The sequence below is a fragment of the Phyllostomus discolor genome, chromosome 1, assembly GCF_004126475.2.
Source record: "Phyllostomus discolor isolate MPI-MPIP mPhyDis1 chromosome 1, mPhyDis1.pri.v3, whole genome shotgun sequence".
Lineage (NCBI taxonomy): Eukaryota > Metazoa > Chordata > Mammalia > Chiroptera > Phyllostomidae > Phyllostomus > Phyllostomus discolor.
Genome location: NC_040903.2, coordinates 143,335,732 through 143,351,103, shown reverse-complemented (window position 1 = coordinate 143,351,103; position 15,372 = coordinate 143,335,732). Strand labels below are relative to the sequence as shown.

Here is a 15,372-nt window from a genome sequence, read left to right as displayed (position 1 = left end):
TGAGGTGGAGTACCAGCCCCCGAAGGCAGCTACACAACGTGGCTACTTCCTCAAAGTTACGCGGAGGCCTGCCACCTACAGGCCGGTTCAGGCCCCGCTTGGGAAGCCTCGTGAAAAGACTCTGGGTTGCGGCATCCGGGAGCCAATACGCTCTCAGTTACCTCTGCTAACTCCTTTTCTCCATTGGGCCTCTGTACATGTCAATCAATCTTTTTCCCAGTTTTTATTGGTTCAGCTTCAATCATTCTACTAAATTTACTAATCGCAAACTTCTTTCCCAGAGCATCTTTACGTCATTTAGGTCTCTGCCTAAATCTGACGGATTTAACCAGTTGTTCTATTCCATTGGCTAGACCTGGTCCCTCTTCTTGTACATCCTGTTCGAGACGGAAGTGAAAGATCCCCTATTCTTATTGGCTTAGATTTGAAGCTCCGGCTGTTCATCAGTCTTTCAACAGGGAAGTACGGTTCCGGAAGAGGCGGGCTTTGTGAAAATGGCGGCTCCGGTGAGTGCGGTATCTTTCTCGAGTTGCTATTGTGGACGTTTCCTTTAACCTAAGTGGCTCAGGCAAATTATTGGCGTGAACCTCCCTGGCACAGCGCGGGGAAAAGCAGCAGTAGGGAGACGGGACTGGAGTTACCGCTGCTCTTCAGTATCCTTTGAGGGGCTGGCCTACTAGGAGGCGAGGATGCTTGTGAACAGGAGTGGAAGGCCGGAAGTCAGGGTGTCTGAAGGAAAGCGGGGAATTTTCCACCTCATAATCTTGAGGAAGGAATGTTTTTTCTTTACTCTCCCACCTGTAGGAAGTGCTGGAGTCAGACCTGTCAAGTGCCATGGCGCTTTTGAAAAACCTCCAGGAGCAGGTGAGTAGTGTCACCTCTTTGGAATAGATTAATCACGGGTTGACGTTGTGTGCCACACCTCCAAACTTTGCTGATTTGGGGGCATATAGTTGAATGCTGCCCAATACCATTAAGAGCAAAATGATTTGATGAAGACCTTTTCAGATTACAATGAAAAGTAGTTGATTTTTGCATCCAAAGGAATGCAGAAGACTCAAGAAAAATTATCTGAATCAATTTTCTTTATATTTAAAGCTAAGGAAGCTGACGCTGGGAAAGGTGATGTGATTTGCCCTTTGCATGCCCAGCCAATTGATGTTTATATAGTTCTATGCATTGTAAGTTCAACCAGTACAGATGGAGTTACAACCATCACCACTGTCCCAGTCCCCATTGCCACCTCCCCATGGGTTTGCTAAGGTGGTTTCTTTAGCTTTAAGAAGAGATGGAAGTCTTTTCTACCTTTTGAAGAAGTATTGGAAACCATCTCTTATATTATTTCCCAAAACTGGAAAGAAGATAGAATTGTATGTTGGACGATGTTTAAGATAATTTTTAGGTGGCATTGTTTAGCTTTTGCCCTTCACAGCTCACAGAGATCATGATGTATTCTAGTCAGGTGTTTTATTTGGACTAATTTCAGGTAATGGCTGTAACTGCACACATTCAAGCTCTGACAAAAAAAGTTCAAGCTAGAGCCTATCCTACAGAGAAGGTAAGACATAGATAAAGAGTAACTATCCTCTGACTTGATGTTCTCAACAGCTCTTTCATGATTGGTTTATTGAGTGTCTGTATGGCCTAAGTGTTGAAGCTTTAAGGACGAAAAAAAATCCAGTTTTTGCACTGAAGTCTAGTGGGTAAGACAGATCAAAGAAGTAGGTATAAGCAGTAGCAGCCATGTCACTGTACTGTACAAGCCAAAGAGGGAAATTAAATAATTGTCAAAGAAGCAGAGGAAATCAGGGAAGACTTCTCAGAAGAGGTAACATGATTGTGTGGAATAAATAGGCATCAGAGGTACAGAAAGAAACAGATGTGTGAAGGCACAAAGGCCTGAAAGCATGGTGATGTTCTGGGAAAGGAGGTAAGTCCTTTACTGTGGTTGGATCTACATTGTATGTGTGTGTGCACGTGTGTTAAGGGTAGGAAATAAGATGGAAAAGTCTGGCCCTGGCTGGCGTAGCTCAGTGGATTGAGTGCGGGCTGCGAACCAAAGTGTCAGAGGTTTGATTCCCAGCCAGGGTACATGCCTGGCTTGCAGGCCATAACCCCCAGCAACCACACACTGATGTTTCTCTCTCTCTCCCCGCCTCCCTTCCCTCTCTAAAAATAAATAAATAAAATCTTTAAAAATAAATAAAAGTTTTTAAAATTAAAAAGATGGAAAAGTCTGAAAAGTCTTATCAACTGAGGAGTTAACTGTTGTATTTTATCTAATGTGAGATGGTCTTAACCGAGGACATACCATTCATTTTCTACATACAGTACTAAGAAAAAAATGCTGCCTGTTAATCTGTGACATAACGCTAAGATACTATTGATTAAAAGATGCATCCTGATTTCAAAGATGTGAAAATATGACAATGTGCATCGTAAAGTTGAGATATAGTAGTTTTTATAAATTAAGGTTTTGTAGAACCTTAGGCATCATTAAGGTTTTGTAGAACCTTAGGCATCATCTCAGGCATCATTGAGTATGGTCAGTACAGACAGAGGATTCTGGATCCCTTCTACTTGCTTGAACTGGAAAATCTGGTGTTATCTGTTTTATATATTGAGCTTTTGTCCTAAGATGTTATTTAAGCAAAACATTCCATAGGTCAACAAAAGTATCAAAATCATGACATTGGGATAATAAGAATCATTGAAGGATTTTTAATCATGGGATTTATGCTTTAGAAAGCAGTTTCGGGCTTTAGAAAGAGAGCTAATAGCATTTTTAATATATTCTCTTTGCCTTTTCTTTCTCATCATAAAACTTTGTTCCTGTCTATTTTTATATTTTCTGATTTTTTTTCCAGTCTTTGATTTTTCTTCCTTCTTTGTGTTTCTCTCATGGGCTTGTAACCCAGTTTGTACTTGACAGTGCCCAAGCATGTCAGAAGAGCCTACTTCTCCAATTCTTGGCTGTCTTTATTCTAGGTACCATGCTTTGCTCCATTGTAATGTCTTTTTGAGAGAGGCTGCCGGCATGTGTCTTAGTTCATTATATATTTGTTTCTTCATTGAACAGATATTCACTAGCTTTTACCTAGGTGTTTTGTAGGTTACAAAGTGCTTTCATATTATCTTAGTTTGGGCCTCATAATTCCTCTTTGACATGGGAAGGAGATACTGTTTGTAATACAGATGGGGAGACTGATGTTAGAAGGTTAAGTAACTTACCCAATATGTGACTAAATACCTAATTCAAAACTTAGCTTGTCTGTTTTTAATTCCTTTGCTTATTCTCTTGTTCTATACTAGTAGTGATCTTAACAGCTATCTTGTTGGTTTAAAGATATCTGAGGCGTAGGTATTAGAGTCTGATACCTAAGGTGTAAGCCTGAGTTTGAATCCCAGTTCTACTCTTACTACTGTATAATCTCAGGCAGAGTATTCAGCTTGTCTGACATGGGTCTTCCCAGATCTGTGGACTTTCTCAGTTTCATTTTGTGCAACAGTGAGTCCTTTAAAAAAAAATACACACACACACACACACACACACACATACACACACATGTCAGTGCTCATACATATTACTTTTTTTTATTTAAAAGAATAAACTTACCCCTGGCTGGCGTAGCTCAGTGGATTGAGCGCGGGCTGGGAACCAAAGTGTCCCAGGTTCGATTCCCAGCCAGGGTACATTCCTGGGTTGCAGGCCATAACCCCCAGCAACCGCACATTGATGTTTCTCTCTCTCTCTCTATCCCCCTCCCTTCCCTCTCTAAAAATAAATAAATTAAATATTTTTAAAAAAGAATAAACTTACATAATATTTGCTTATTTTTATGCCTGTAAATATAATAAACTTAATTTTAGCAAGGTTTTTTTTCTTTTTTAATTTTAGGAAGTTTGGAAGATATGTAAAAACACGAAAAAAATTAAAAACTAATATAATCACTGTTCTGAGATAACCACTAGTGTGCATTATTTGAAAATTTCTTTGATTATAAAAGTAATATATGTTTGATGGAAAAAGAGCTTCATGGTACAAGCACTCCATTTATTCCTTTTTCTCATTGTGATTTCCAGGGATAGCAGTTGTTAATTGGGTTTTATTTTCTAGACATAGTTCGATACATATAAAATGTATATACATCATACCCTCCATCATTAGTTGAAATGCTATTATACACACTTTCTACATAGTGTAGAGGGTGTGTTGACATGGAATTAAGTTAGTACGATAGGCATTATGTCAATATGTATAAGTCATTGTTTTTACCTATATCATATAATTCCATTGTATGGGGATAAAATCAATAATTATTTTGATTAAATTAGCTTAGAATTCAGCAGTATATGGAGACATTTAAAACAATTTTTATAAGAATTTATTTGAGCCAAACTAATGACATAAGCTATGGCATAAGATCTCAGATGCTCCCAAGAGTAACAGTTTTGTAGTGTCTTCTATGCATTTGAAATTAAGGAGAGGATATAAGGAAGATTGGAGAAAGTGAGGCAGGGATTGTGTTATGACAGTTAACAAGATTATGTGCTTTCTTGAGGGTTAATGTCCCAGTTCTCACATTTCAAAGGAGTGTTAACCTTAATGCATAAGAACAGTGGGCAGGGCTGCCTTAAAACCTTTCACTAAAAAAGTTACAGGCCTAGGTTGTGACACTCCCCCACCCCATGACCCGCCCAGTTAGGAATTTATGATCAGATCACCCTGTGAGGTTCCTTTTAATAGAACCTCTTTTTCTCCACAATTCTTCCTTTTGGTCATAAACCAGTCTGAAGGGTGCATTGATGATCAACTTTTTGGCTTAGTAGCATGGTCTCAAAGCACTGGGAAGGCTCATTGCTAGGAAGTGTCAGTATTAACATCTTGTTGACCACTGGGGGTGGGTCAGTACTGTAATTACAGGATCTGGATCGAGGGGGAATTTTTCCCAGAAAAGGGAAAGGTGAGGCAGGTAAAGGGAAGGCAGTGAGGTCTTATGGTCTTTATTGTGAAAAAACTCTCTGGATCATTTCTATCCTGTGAAGTATCATTATCCGAGTTTTGCCTTCTCATCTTTCTATATTTGGCATTTGGTGTAACATTTACATGAGCCAAAAAGAGTATTAACAGATATCTCATACGTGTTCAGTAATCAAACAGTTGTGCTATATGGAAAAACCCAAAGAACAAGTCTCACTATTATTATGACTAATATCATTAATGGACAGATAAAGACAATCAAAGAAAATGGTTTCTGAGTTCATTATCAATCTGTAGATATACAGGCCTTGTCAGTGTTTTGGGATAGCTGTCTGCCTTTGGTGTCAGTGGCTCCTTATCTTCGAAGAGTCTTTGACATCCACAGACAGGAGTAAATGTCCATTCATGGTTGGGTACTTGAAGAGATCCTTTTCAGCGAGGTCCGAGTGTGCTTTTTATTAGATGTCGTTTCCAATAAACAACATCTCCAGGTGCTAGTCAGTGATCTTTAAAATAAACTGTCTTCTGGGAGTTCACCACATTCACCTGATGCAAGGCAAGGAGCTGGTGGGGCACAGTGGGCCCGCCCTTGTACCTAACACTAGATTCTGGTCCATGGAATGGTCCTGGGTGGGCTTCAGATTCTTGCCAGCTAATAGGTAAATGTGGACACTAAACCATTTCCTGGCTTATGAGATACCCCGGCATTGTCCCAGTGGCTTCTGTGGCCAGTACAAGTCACACCGGGACTCCAAAGACATTTTTGATTGTCACAACTTGAGGGGGCATCAGTGAAGAGAGGCCAGTGATACTGCTGAACATCATCTAGTGCCTGGACAGCGCTCCACAAATTATGTTTCCCCAAATATTAATAGTTCTGAGGTCGAGAAGTCTGTCAATGGTCATTTGGGGGGATGCTTTATTGATTTTCTTGTGCTTGTTGTGTTTCAGTAGTGCTCTGAGGTTTGCTTCTCTCATGTTAGTATAATTTCTCTGTGGCTATTTTAGGTACAGCCACTGTCTTAAGACTTCTCCAGATACCTTATATGAATTGACTGGGAAGAACCTGAACTTGGAAAAACTTACCCTCTTTGTTCTAGGCTCTTCCCCCAATTCTCTGGCTAAAACTGACTTTGCATCTTTTACTGTTTTATTCAACTCAGGGTCTCAGCCTCTTGGAAGTGAAAGACCAGCTGCTGCTCATGTACCTTATGGATTTGAGCCATCTCATCCTGAACAAAGCCTCGGGAGGGTCTCTTCAGAGACATGCTGCAGTTCTGAGACTGGTGGAGATGCGTACGGTGTGAAGTATTTGTCATCTTAGAGTTCTAGATTCCCAAATCCTGAATTCCAGGACTAGAACATGATAGCTGTCGTTTAAGTGGATACTATGTTTAAGTGAGGAAACCAAATGAAAAAGAGTATTTTTTTCCCTTCATTTGTTCTAGTTTGTGCATATTTTAAGTGCTTTATTTGGCAACTTAATATAGGGACTCTGGTATGTGCTTAACTTTGGGAAGGGAGTGTGATCCTTTTTAACTATGTTACAGGTTTTGGAAAAACTTCGTCCCTTGGACCAAAAACTGAAGTATCAAATTGACAAACTGATCAAGACTGCAGTGACAGGCAGCCTCAGTAAGTGGGGGAAGCTGTAAGGTTATGTTGGGTCTATCATAAAGTCCCAAATCTTGTAAAAAATTTCATTTTTTTTTTTAATGTTTCAGGTGAGAATGACCCACTCCGTTTTAAGCCTCATCCCAGCAGTATGATGAGCAAGGTAAGGGGCACGTTGCCCTGACTTTCCTGAGTAATCTAAGCCTGAATGAGCCTTGTGGTGATCCTGCTGCTCTTGGGATTCCCTTATTATTGTTGATCCCAGCCTTAGAGTGTTGACTGTGAGAATCCCCCATCTCCCTTTTGCCTGCCTCCCCAGGTTACACCAGCTTTGGATTTTCTAATCATTCATCCAACTAACACTTTCTAAGTTTGTAGACATTATATTCTTTTTGTAGTTGAGCTCTGAGGATGAGGAAGATGAAGCAGAGAAAGGCCAGTCTGGGGCTTCAGGGAAGAAATCTGCAAATGGAGCAGTTAAGAAATATGTTCCACCACGCTTGGTTCCAGTACATTATGGTATGAACTGTGGCTACTACTTACTCTGTGAATTGTGTTTCTCTTCTCCTTTTCTCTGTTCTGGGATAACCCTTGCTAATTCTTATCACATAGATGAAACAGAGGCTGAGCGGGAAAAGAAGCGTCTAGAACGAGCCAAGAAGCGAGCATTGAGCAGTTCTGTCATTCGTGAACTTAAGGAGCAGTACTCAGATGCTCCAGAGGAAATCCGTGATGCCCGGCATCCTCATGTTACTCGCCAGAGTCAGGAAGATCAACACAGGTCTGAGTCCTTGCAATCAGACATTGTTTTCTAGGCTGTAAAGACCTGTCCTTGTGCTTTGGATGAATATGACTGGGTCTGGTACCAGGAGAGCCCATATTATATAGAAAATGGAGTGGAAAGCTTGGGAGAGCAGTTTCTAAGAATTAGGGGTTTGAAGGACAGAATAAGAACTAGGGAAAAAAATCCACCCCCCATCCCAACTGTTTAGGTTGAGCAAATGCTATGTGAAGAGAAATATGTGGAGTTCCACCTCATAGGGCTTTAACATTCTGTATTTCATTGTCACAGCTCTCACTTTTGTTCTGAAGGCAATAAAAGCAGGTTTTTTTATAATGGCATCAAGAATGCTAGATAAGTTCAAGAAAGAGGAGTAGAAAAGTGATTGTAACTTGAATACAAACTCATTGACTTTGCCCAGTTGACAGGTTTGAGTGAAAGGACCCATGTAGCTAATGTTGTTAATGGATCTGAAATATAAGAATTTTCTGATATAATAGTTTAAATATTTCTATGGTTGGGCTGTCATCTCTAGGGAGGAGGGAAGTTCTAGCACAAAGGATATTTCCTTGAGGAAGCTCAGTAGTGAGTGTTGGGTATGTCCTTACTAGATACTGTAGTGCCATGCTATGAAATTTCTTGAGTACTGTCTGAGTAAGGGGTGAGTAAATGTCTAGGCCCAGGTTCTGGGCTTCAGCTTTGTGTCTTATGCACTGAGCATGCTGGAAATAGTGTCTCTTTCTTTGGCAGGATTAACTATGAGGAGAGCATGATGGTGCGTTTAAGTGTCAGTAAGCGCGAGAAAGGACGGAGAAAACGAGCAAGTGTCATGAGCTCACAACTTCACTCCCTCACACACTTCAGTGACATCAGTGCTTTGACAGGAGGAACCCCTCATCTTGATGAGGTGAGGTTGTGATACAGTGGTGGGGGGTGACCTCCATGATTTTAGCCCAGAGTACATCGGCCTTCTTACCACGGGAACTTGGGAAGGGGTACTAGCATGCAAGCACACTGCTATTCCTTCACTTCTCCATCTGTCTCCAGGATCAGAATCCTGTTAAGAAGCGGAAGAAGGTACCTAAGAAAGGTCGGAAGAAAAAAGGTCAGTAGATGCCTCGGACTTAGGTGGTCAAGTGCAGGGTAGAGAGTATGAATTGGGATGTCAGCTTCGGATTTGCCATCCTGGGTCTTACCAACCACTATAATATCTCTTCCATGCTGGGCATTAACCTCTTTAGAGGTGGGCTTTTATTTTTCTTTTTTCCCAAGATCAAAATCAGCATCATTCACAAAGGAGATTTTTGGATTCTTTCTCTAAGGTCCCATAACTCCTCTTAAGGCTTCCTTAAGTAGAGCTATAAAAGTGTCACTTGAAGGAACTATTATCCCATTTCAGTTTCTTCCTACCTCTGGTCTTTTGTCCTGGGACGATACAGAGTAGAATGTAGGGGACCCACCCCTGCTTAGCCCTTCTTTCTAGATGTCTTTTTGTTCTGTCCCTTCAGTGTCCCCATCTGTCCTTTGCCTCATTCTCGGTTTCCCTTCCTTTCAGGTTTTCGGAGGCGGCGGTGATTATGGGTGTACATGTGTATATATTGTTTTGTCATCCTGGGATACTTCTAGTTTCACTGTATGCATTTTTTTCCTTGGAATTTATTAATTGTTTGCTCTGGATGTGTGGAAAGACCTTTATTAATAAAATTGATTGTACTTACGAATTGAAGCCCTTTTGCACATGTGTGACTCAGTTGCTTTGTGGGGAGTGTTTTAAGTGAGAGGGCGATAAAAGGGAAAGGTGAGATTTTTGGGGGGAGTGGGACAAGTTTGGCTCTATATAGTTTTCTTTGATAATAGAAACTAGAAATTGGTTATTTAACAAAAAAGTGAGAGATTAGGGTAGCATAATCAACTCTTCCAACTCACATTGTCCCAAATGCCTATATGATTTGTTATAATACAGATAATCTGAAATACATGGATTTTAAATTTTATAATCTTGCTGGCCACCAGATGGCATTAGTGGTTCAGAAAAGTTCAATTGGTGCTTGCCTAATCAAAAGCAACCTAGAACCTTCTCTCATCAGTGAGAGTTAACTCTTGTCACCACTTCTCTGAATTTTTTTTTTTCTTTCTAAAATAGCATGAACACAGGACTGATTACCTATTGAGAGTTAGAGTTTATCTGAAGAGAGTAGTAGAGTGAATGAGAAGACTGGAGTGTGAAGAGTCAGTCTAATCTTGTGTTTTTTAGCCTTTTTGACCCTCTTTCAACTAAGGCCTCAGTTTACCAGTCAGTAGAGGCCACCTCTTTTACAAACAACTTGCAAAAGAATTCCAGCAAGCAGGCAGAAAGCAAGTTCCTAGCTTAAAGACCAAAAGAGTGAAATTCTCACAAAAATGTCTTCCCAAGTCTGGAGACTGGTGGGAGTTACATACCTGAGATCTTCTGTTCTCTTCAGAGAATGGCCTGTTAGTGAGAGATCCCTCAGGCCTTGGATAATACAGAAAGTAAAAAGAGGGATGGGAAGAGAGAAGCTGAGGGATCTGTAGAGTTAATTCATTGGAGTTTAAGGGCTTGGTGTCTCATAAACACCTGATTTTGAAATTGACCATCCTGCATAGTGTCATGAAGAGGGTTATAATTTGGGTCATTGCTTCACTAAAACCTTGTTGGTTCTGGTACCTATGAATTTGGATTTCTATTGGTCTGCTTGATTGGGTGGGGGTCTGTTTTCAGTCAGCAGCATCCTGGTAGAAAGTAGTTAGAAGACAGCCTAGTAATATTTTCTGTTAACTGTGATCTTTGGCAAATCACTTAAGATCTCTGGTTTTTAATTTTCCTCAGCTAAAAAATATATGTGTTATACAATCTCTGAGATTCCCTCCAAACCAAAGAGCCTAAAGCTGTTTCTCATGGATGACACCAAGATGTGTTTACTTCTGGGTCCTCTCTTAGTCCCTGGCAGCTCTGTGTTCTCAGAGAGCCTGACATGCCCAGGCCCTCATACTTCTATGTCCTTGAATGAAACTAAGCAAAGAGGCACAAGAACAGATTTAAAGATTCTTTTCCCTTTCTGGCTGAATTAACTGAACAATCCTTTACTTAATCCTTACAAAATACATGTCATCTCTATATTACTAATGAGGAAACTGAGACACTTAGGTTATTTGGCCAAAGTTACAACCAGTGCTTGTGGAACGTGGAGGATGGAGGACCTCAAGTGTCCTGAGTTGTGAAAGTCTTCAGAATTAAAAAAAAAAACATATTGGTGTGTAGTTTATAACCTCAAGCTCTCCCCTCCCTGCTGCTCATTTCTATTCCACAACTTGCCTAAAAGGAAACCACAAGTCCCATACACTGTTTTGGCCTCTTGGTGTAGCAGTAAACTGAACAGACAAAAATTCCTCCCTCCTTTCGTGGATCTTCTGTTAATTCAATTCAGTATTTTAATCCCAGGACATCTTGTTGTTCCTGCCGTCATAGATGACAGGCATTATTTGAAAGAGGTTTCCAACAAAAAATTGAATAATATCTGAGAATATTTGCCCCAGGGTCATCAATGTTTAGAGTACATTGTTGATAAAAGTTTTACATGGATTTTCAATGTGTGAAACAGGCATACAGAAGGTTACTTTTGTTAAAGTGGGAATGAGGGGTCCTGCAGCTCCATGTTCTCATGGCCCTCTTTCCCTGAGATTTCTGAGGAGCTCCAAGGAGCCTTTAGAACACCATAGAATGTAGTTTGAAAACCACTGTAGTAGAGCAAGGGACCTGAGACTTAGGATTTGAGGGTTTCCTTATGGCCATTGTTTTCTTTTTTTTTTTCAGTCCTGCTCATAAATTCAGTTCTGATTGTTCAGACCACATGAATGTCAGATTTTCTCAGTGCAGTGCTAACAACAGATCATTCCTTCCCAGTGCTCACGAAGGAATGTCTATCATTAGTGCACATGAACACCTGTTCAGTTTTTTTATGTGATAATAAAGAGTCTTGGCTTGTTCTGGACAAGTAAGTTATCATCTCTTGCCTTGGTATTTTAAGGAAGAGGGTTTGACCAACACCTGTTTTTGCCTCTAAAGCTTTTGTTACGATTTTATGAAGGCTTGGAGAAATGTCTGTCAGGAGTTCACGTAGTTCTCATGGATACCTTATTAGAAAAATATGTTTTGCATATAAAGAAAGCATGGCCTGATTATGTCCTTTTTCAGCACCATGGAGAGTTCAAGCTCATTCCTCGTTTTGGGTTGGTGAAAGTTCACAGCTAAACTAATGTGTAGAGCTGTGTGTATAGACCTGCCCTTTTGCAGAGCTCAGTTTAGCTATCCAGGCTCCAGTTCTTATTGGTACAGATTTGAGTGAGTGTAAACAGTAGTCCCGAGTGTCCCCATTCTTCCTGGGATCTGTTAAGTGTATAAACCTCAGATTCATGTGTAGACTTACCCAATGGTTCGGCCAACTTAACAGAGGCAAATAAGGGAAATCCTGCCTTCTGCTCTATTGGTAACATCACTCATATTGTGATGCACAGGGTTTTAACAGCCATTGAGAAAAACTGTCTCCTACTCTTCTTTGGTTACAGACCCTTGAGAAGACTTAAAGTTGCTTTTTCATTCCTTGGGCTCAGCCTCTTTTTCTGCCTCTGCATGGAGAGAGGCATCATTGTGCTGGCTCTCTGCCCAGTCTTGCTTTTGTATTTCTTTGATCTCATTGTTCAGAGGGTCTCAGAGAAACCCCAAGAGCCATGCCTTTGCATGTTTAAGCTATTGATGCTTTTGAAATAACAGCGTCACTGTGTAAGAAGTGTATTAAAGGTCTATCTTGAACAAATTTGGGTCAATAGGTGGCAGTAGTCACCTAGTCCCGAGGCCCTGGCACCCCCTGAACACAAGCACATTTGATGGCCGTTATATTTAAGGTTGTGAGAAAGGAGGCTGAGGTAAAAATGGGGGGAATGCAATCCTTTTTGTTGGAATTCAGGAAATGCTGATGGGTACTGGATCACTTCTGTGAGGGTATTGGAGTGGGGAGATTGCTGTAAGCTGAGAAGGGTGTGGTAGGAAAGAGGGAGGGGCCTCAGGATTGAGGGAGTAGTGTGTGGGTGCTAGGGCTTCTGAGAGTTAGGATAAAACTGTATTAAATGAGCACCAGTGCTGAAACAAATGAGTCTAAGGTTGGGAGGAGCAGAGAGAGGGGGAGAAGTGGAGCGGGGGGGGAGGCAGAGCTGTGTGAAGGGATCATGGAAGGGGTGGGCTGTGATGGGGAGGACTGCGGGGAGGGGGGGAGGAGAAGGTTGCTGCAGTACTGAGCCAATCTAGTGGGGGAGGGGAGATACTGGTCTGTGCTGCAGCTGCATTGGCTCCCCTCCCCCACACTTCCCAAGGAGCCAGAGCAATGCTGGCAAATCTGTCCTCATGTATTTATTATTATTAAAAATGTGAAGGATCCTTCCTCCTTGGAAGCACAACAAATACCACTGATCACATTTCTCTCTCCCCTCCCTTCCACAGAGCAGTTTGCATTCTCTCATTCTTTCCACCCTACTCCTCCCACCCCCAGGTCTGTTTGATGGGTGCGGGGACCCTTCCCTTTCCTTCTTGGAGCTTGGTGGCTCCCTGGGGGTTTCTAATGATGGTTGGGAGTTGCAAGGCTATGCTGGGAGGAAGCAGCTGAATGAGGGGCATCCATGCTCCAGAGAGGGAGCTGTACTCCCACATCCAGTGGGGAAAGGAAATCACTTGGAAATAAAGATGAAATCCTTTCTCAAGCTAATGAAAGGAGAAGCAGGTGCACATATTCCTTTCTGAACCTGGCATTTCTCCCCTTTCATACCCTTTTTCTTTCTGCTGCCTGAATTCTGAGAGGGAAAACCCTTTGGAATGGAAAAAGCCAGGAGTTCTCCGTCCTCCCTCCCTCATCTTGTTAAGTCCGTCTACTCCCAGGAGAACCATATAGAATTTATTTTTCTAGCCTGTGTATTGTGTTACTGAGGAGTTTGAAGGGCACAAGCCGTGGCTTCTCCCTCCCCACCTACACCCAGACTCCCATGCCCAGGAGGGGGCCTCTTTTGTTGCTGTCTGTAACCCTTCACCATGCCCATAGGTGGTGCTGCTGCTGCTCTGCGTGCAGGGTCCTCCTCTCCAACACCATTCCTCCCCAGCCCCTAGCGCCCACCCGCTTTCCCCAGCCCTCTACTGCCTGATTGTTATTCCACCAACGTCTTCTCTACTGTTCCCTTCCTCAAATTAATTTTGTGGCGCTCTTTTTTCCGCAGTGCCATCTTCTTCCCCTCCCCCCTGTTCCAGCTCTGTTGCTTTCTCTGTCTCTATTTCTTTCTCTCTCTCCCTCTCTCTCTCTCTCTGCAGGATTTCCATCTTACAGCCCAGCCTAAAATCTACACTCTTTCCTACTGTTTTTCTTTATCTCTTCTACCTTTGGCATCTTACAGGTGACTCTCCTAATGAGAAGGGGCTGTAGATGGGAGTGGGCTAGAAGAGAACAGGGTGAGGGGAACTTGGGGGTCAGTGTTGAGGGTTAGTTCAGGAGCATGTGAGGGAAATGAGTGGAGTAAGGGGAAGTAAAGGAATCCTTTGCTCTTCAAATCTATTCAGTTCCTGGATTTGGATAGTGAGAGTTCAGCTGCCAAGGGACACTGTGTTATCTGGATTTATAGAATTTCATTCCATGTGCTGGGGAAATGGGAGGTAGGGAATCACAAGAATTGAGATAATAAGGGCTTCATCCAAAAACTTTGGTTTCAATTGCTAAGGATTGCTCTGCTTTTGTTATCCTGTATTTCGAAGACTCTGTAGGAAAACCATATTCTGAAAGCTGTTCTGTGGTTTCTCATGAAATGTCCTGCTACTGATCTCTCGAGTCCTCAGAAGGTTCTTGCTAGGGCAGCTAGGGCATGTGATGGGCACCCTGGCTCTCTGGACACTGCTGAGCACAATATTGGCCACAGGATCTTAGTGCTTGTAGCCTGCCTCCTCCTGTTACTCTGTTCCATCCTTTATCTCGGCCAAGTTTACATGGTTGTCCCACTCAGCCATAGCTCCCTTTACTGTTTTGTCTTTTCAAAATGTAGCCCATACTCATCAGGTATTACCCTAGCTCTGGCCCCACCTTGCTTAATTTTATCTGGAGATTACTCATTAAGTGACCAGTACGACCCCTCAGCTAACTCAGAGCAGTGTTGTTGTCTGTAAAGTTATCAACTTCTAGGATGGCTAATTTCTCTTATTGACTTATTCTTATGGATTAATAATAGTGTCATAGTAACTCCCTGGGTAATAGTGCTGAGTCTTTGCCTTGGAATTACCTGCAACATGGACAATGTGGCCTCCTTCCTCATTCCCTGGTATGAGGAGGTTTTCCTTAGCTTAATGTCTGGTTTCTGTCTCCCCGGCATGCGTGTGCCAAGGCTGCCTTCTGGATTGTGAGGAGAGGCAGAATTGGCCTGCCCAGCAGAGCCCCTGAAAGAGCCACAAGGAAAAATGGACTAGAACATCACACCCTTCACTTTATTATCTGAGCCTTGGGGGTGCCTATAGAACCCTCTCTTTTGTCTGCCTCTCCTGCCTTCCTAAGGCATGTACATTGGGAGGCATGTGGGCCAATGGCCTCTTTGTTTAGAGACCTCTCTTGTCCTATTCAGGCCACTCTAGTTAGGGTCATGGACTCATGTGACACAGACAGTGGTCCCTGTTAAGGTCCCTCTCTTAAAATTAAGGCTCAATAAATATTTGTTGCAGTGAGTGGTAGGGCTTTCCAGCTTTAGTACTTTTCTACAGAAAAAATGTACAAATTAAGTTGTAACTATTTCTTTGTTGGGTGCTATGGTGCTATAGCTAAAATTGGTTGATTTTGGTTTTTTTTCCACTTAGGCCCTATGAGGGGAGTGATTTATCCAAAACTATACAGATAAACCATTAGCAAAGCAGGCATTAGAATCTATATCCTCTTGGACATCTAGACTTTTTGTTAACAATCCC

At 42.0% G+C, this 15,372-nt stretch overlaps 1 protein-coding gene across 3 annotated transcripts; it reads left to right on the top strand.

The window, feature by feature from the left end:
• Positions 1–449: 449 nt before the first annotated feature.
• On the top strand, positions 450–9,102 carry NGDN (neuroguidin). Of its 3 annotated transcripts, none has more exons than XM_028507884.2 (11): positions 450–506; positions 805–864; positions 1,487–1,558; positions 6,145–6,282; positions 6,532–6,616; positions 6,706–6,758; positions 6,994–7,114; positions 7,208–7,376; positions 8,127–8,283; positions 8,424–8,481; positions 8,932–9,093. In XM_028507884.2, the coding sequence occupies exons 1-11, from the start codon at positions 495–497 to the stop codon at positions 8,949–8,951; spliced, it is 945 nt and encodes a 314-aa protein (XP_028363685.1). In that variant the 5' UTR covers positions 450–494; the 3' UTR covers positions 8,952–9,093. The 3 variants fall into 3 exon arrangements, with proteins under 3 accessions (XP_028363685.1, XP_028363686.1, XP_035886096.1); XM_028507885.2 differs by having other exon boundaries at positions 451–515; positions 8,932–9,102; XM_036030203.1 differs by lacking the exon at positions 450–506 and adding an exon at positions 549–653 and having other exon boundaries at positions 8,932–9,102.
• Positions 9,103–15,372: the final 6,270 nt, after the last annotated feature.

Bases quoted from the DNA above. Each gene is read 5' to 3' on its own strand.
- NGDN (XM_028507885.2), top strand. From the start codon at position 495: ATGGCGGCTCCGGTGAGTGCG. The intron at 516-804 runs GTATCTTTCTCG...TCCCACCTGTAG, and splicing joins TGGCGGCTCCGGTGAGTGCG to GAAGTGCTGGAGTCAGACCT. The intron at 6,759-6,993 runs GTAAGGGGCACG...TTCTTTTTGTAG, and splicing joins CCAGCAGTATGATGAGCAAG to TTGAGCTCTGAGGATGAGGA.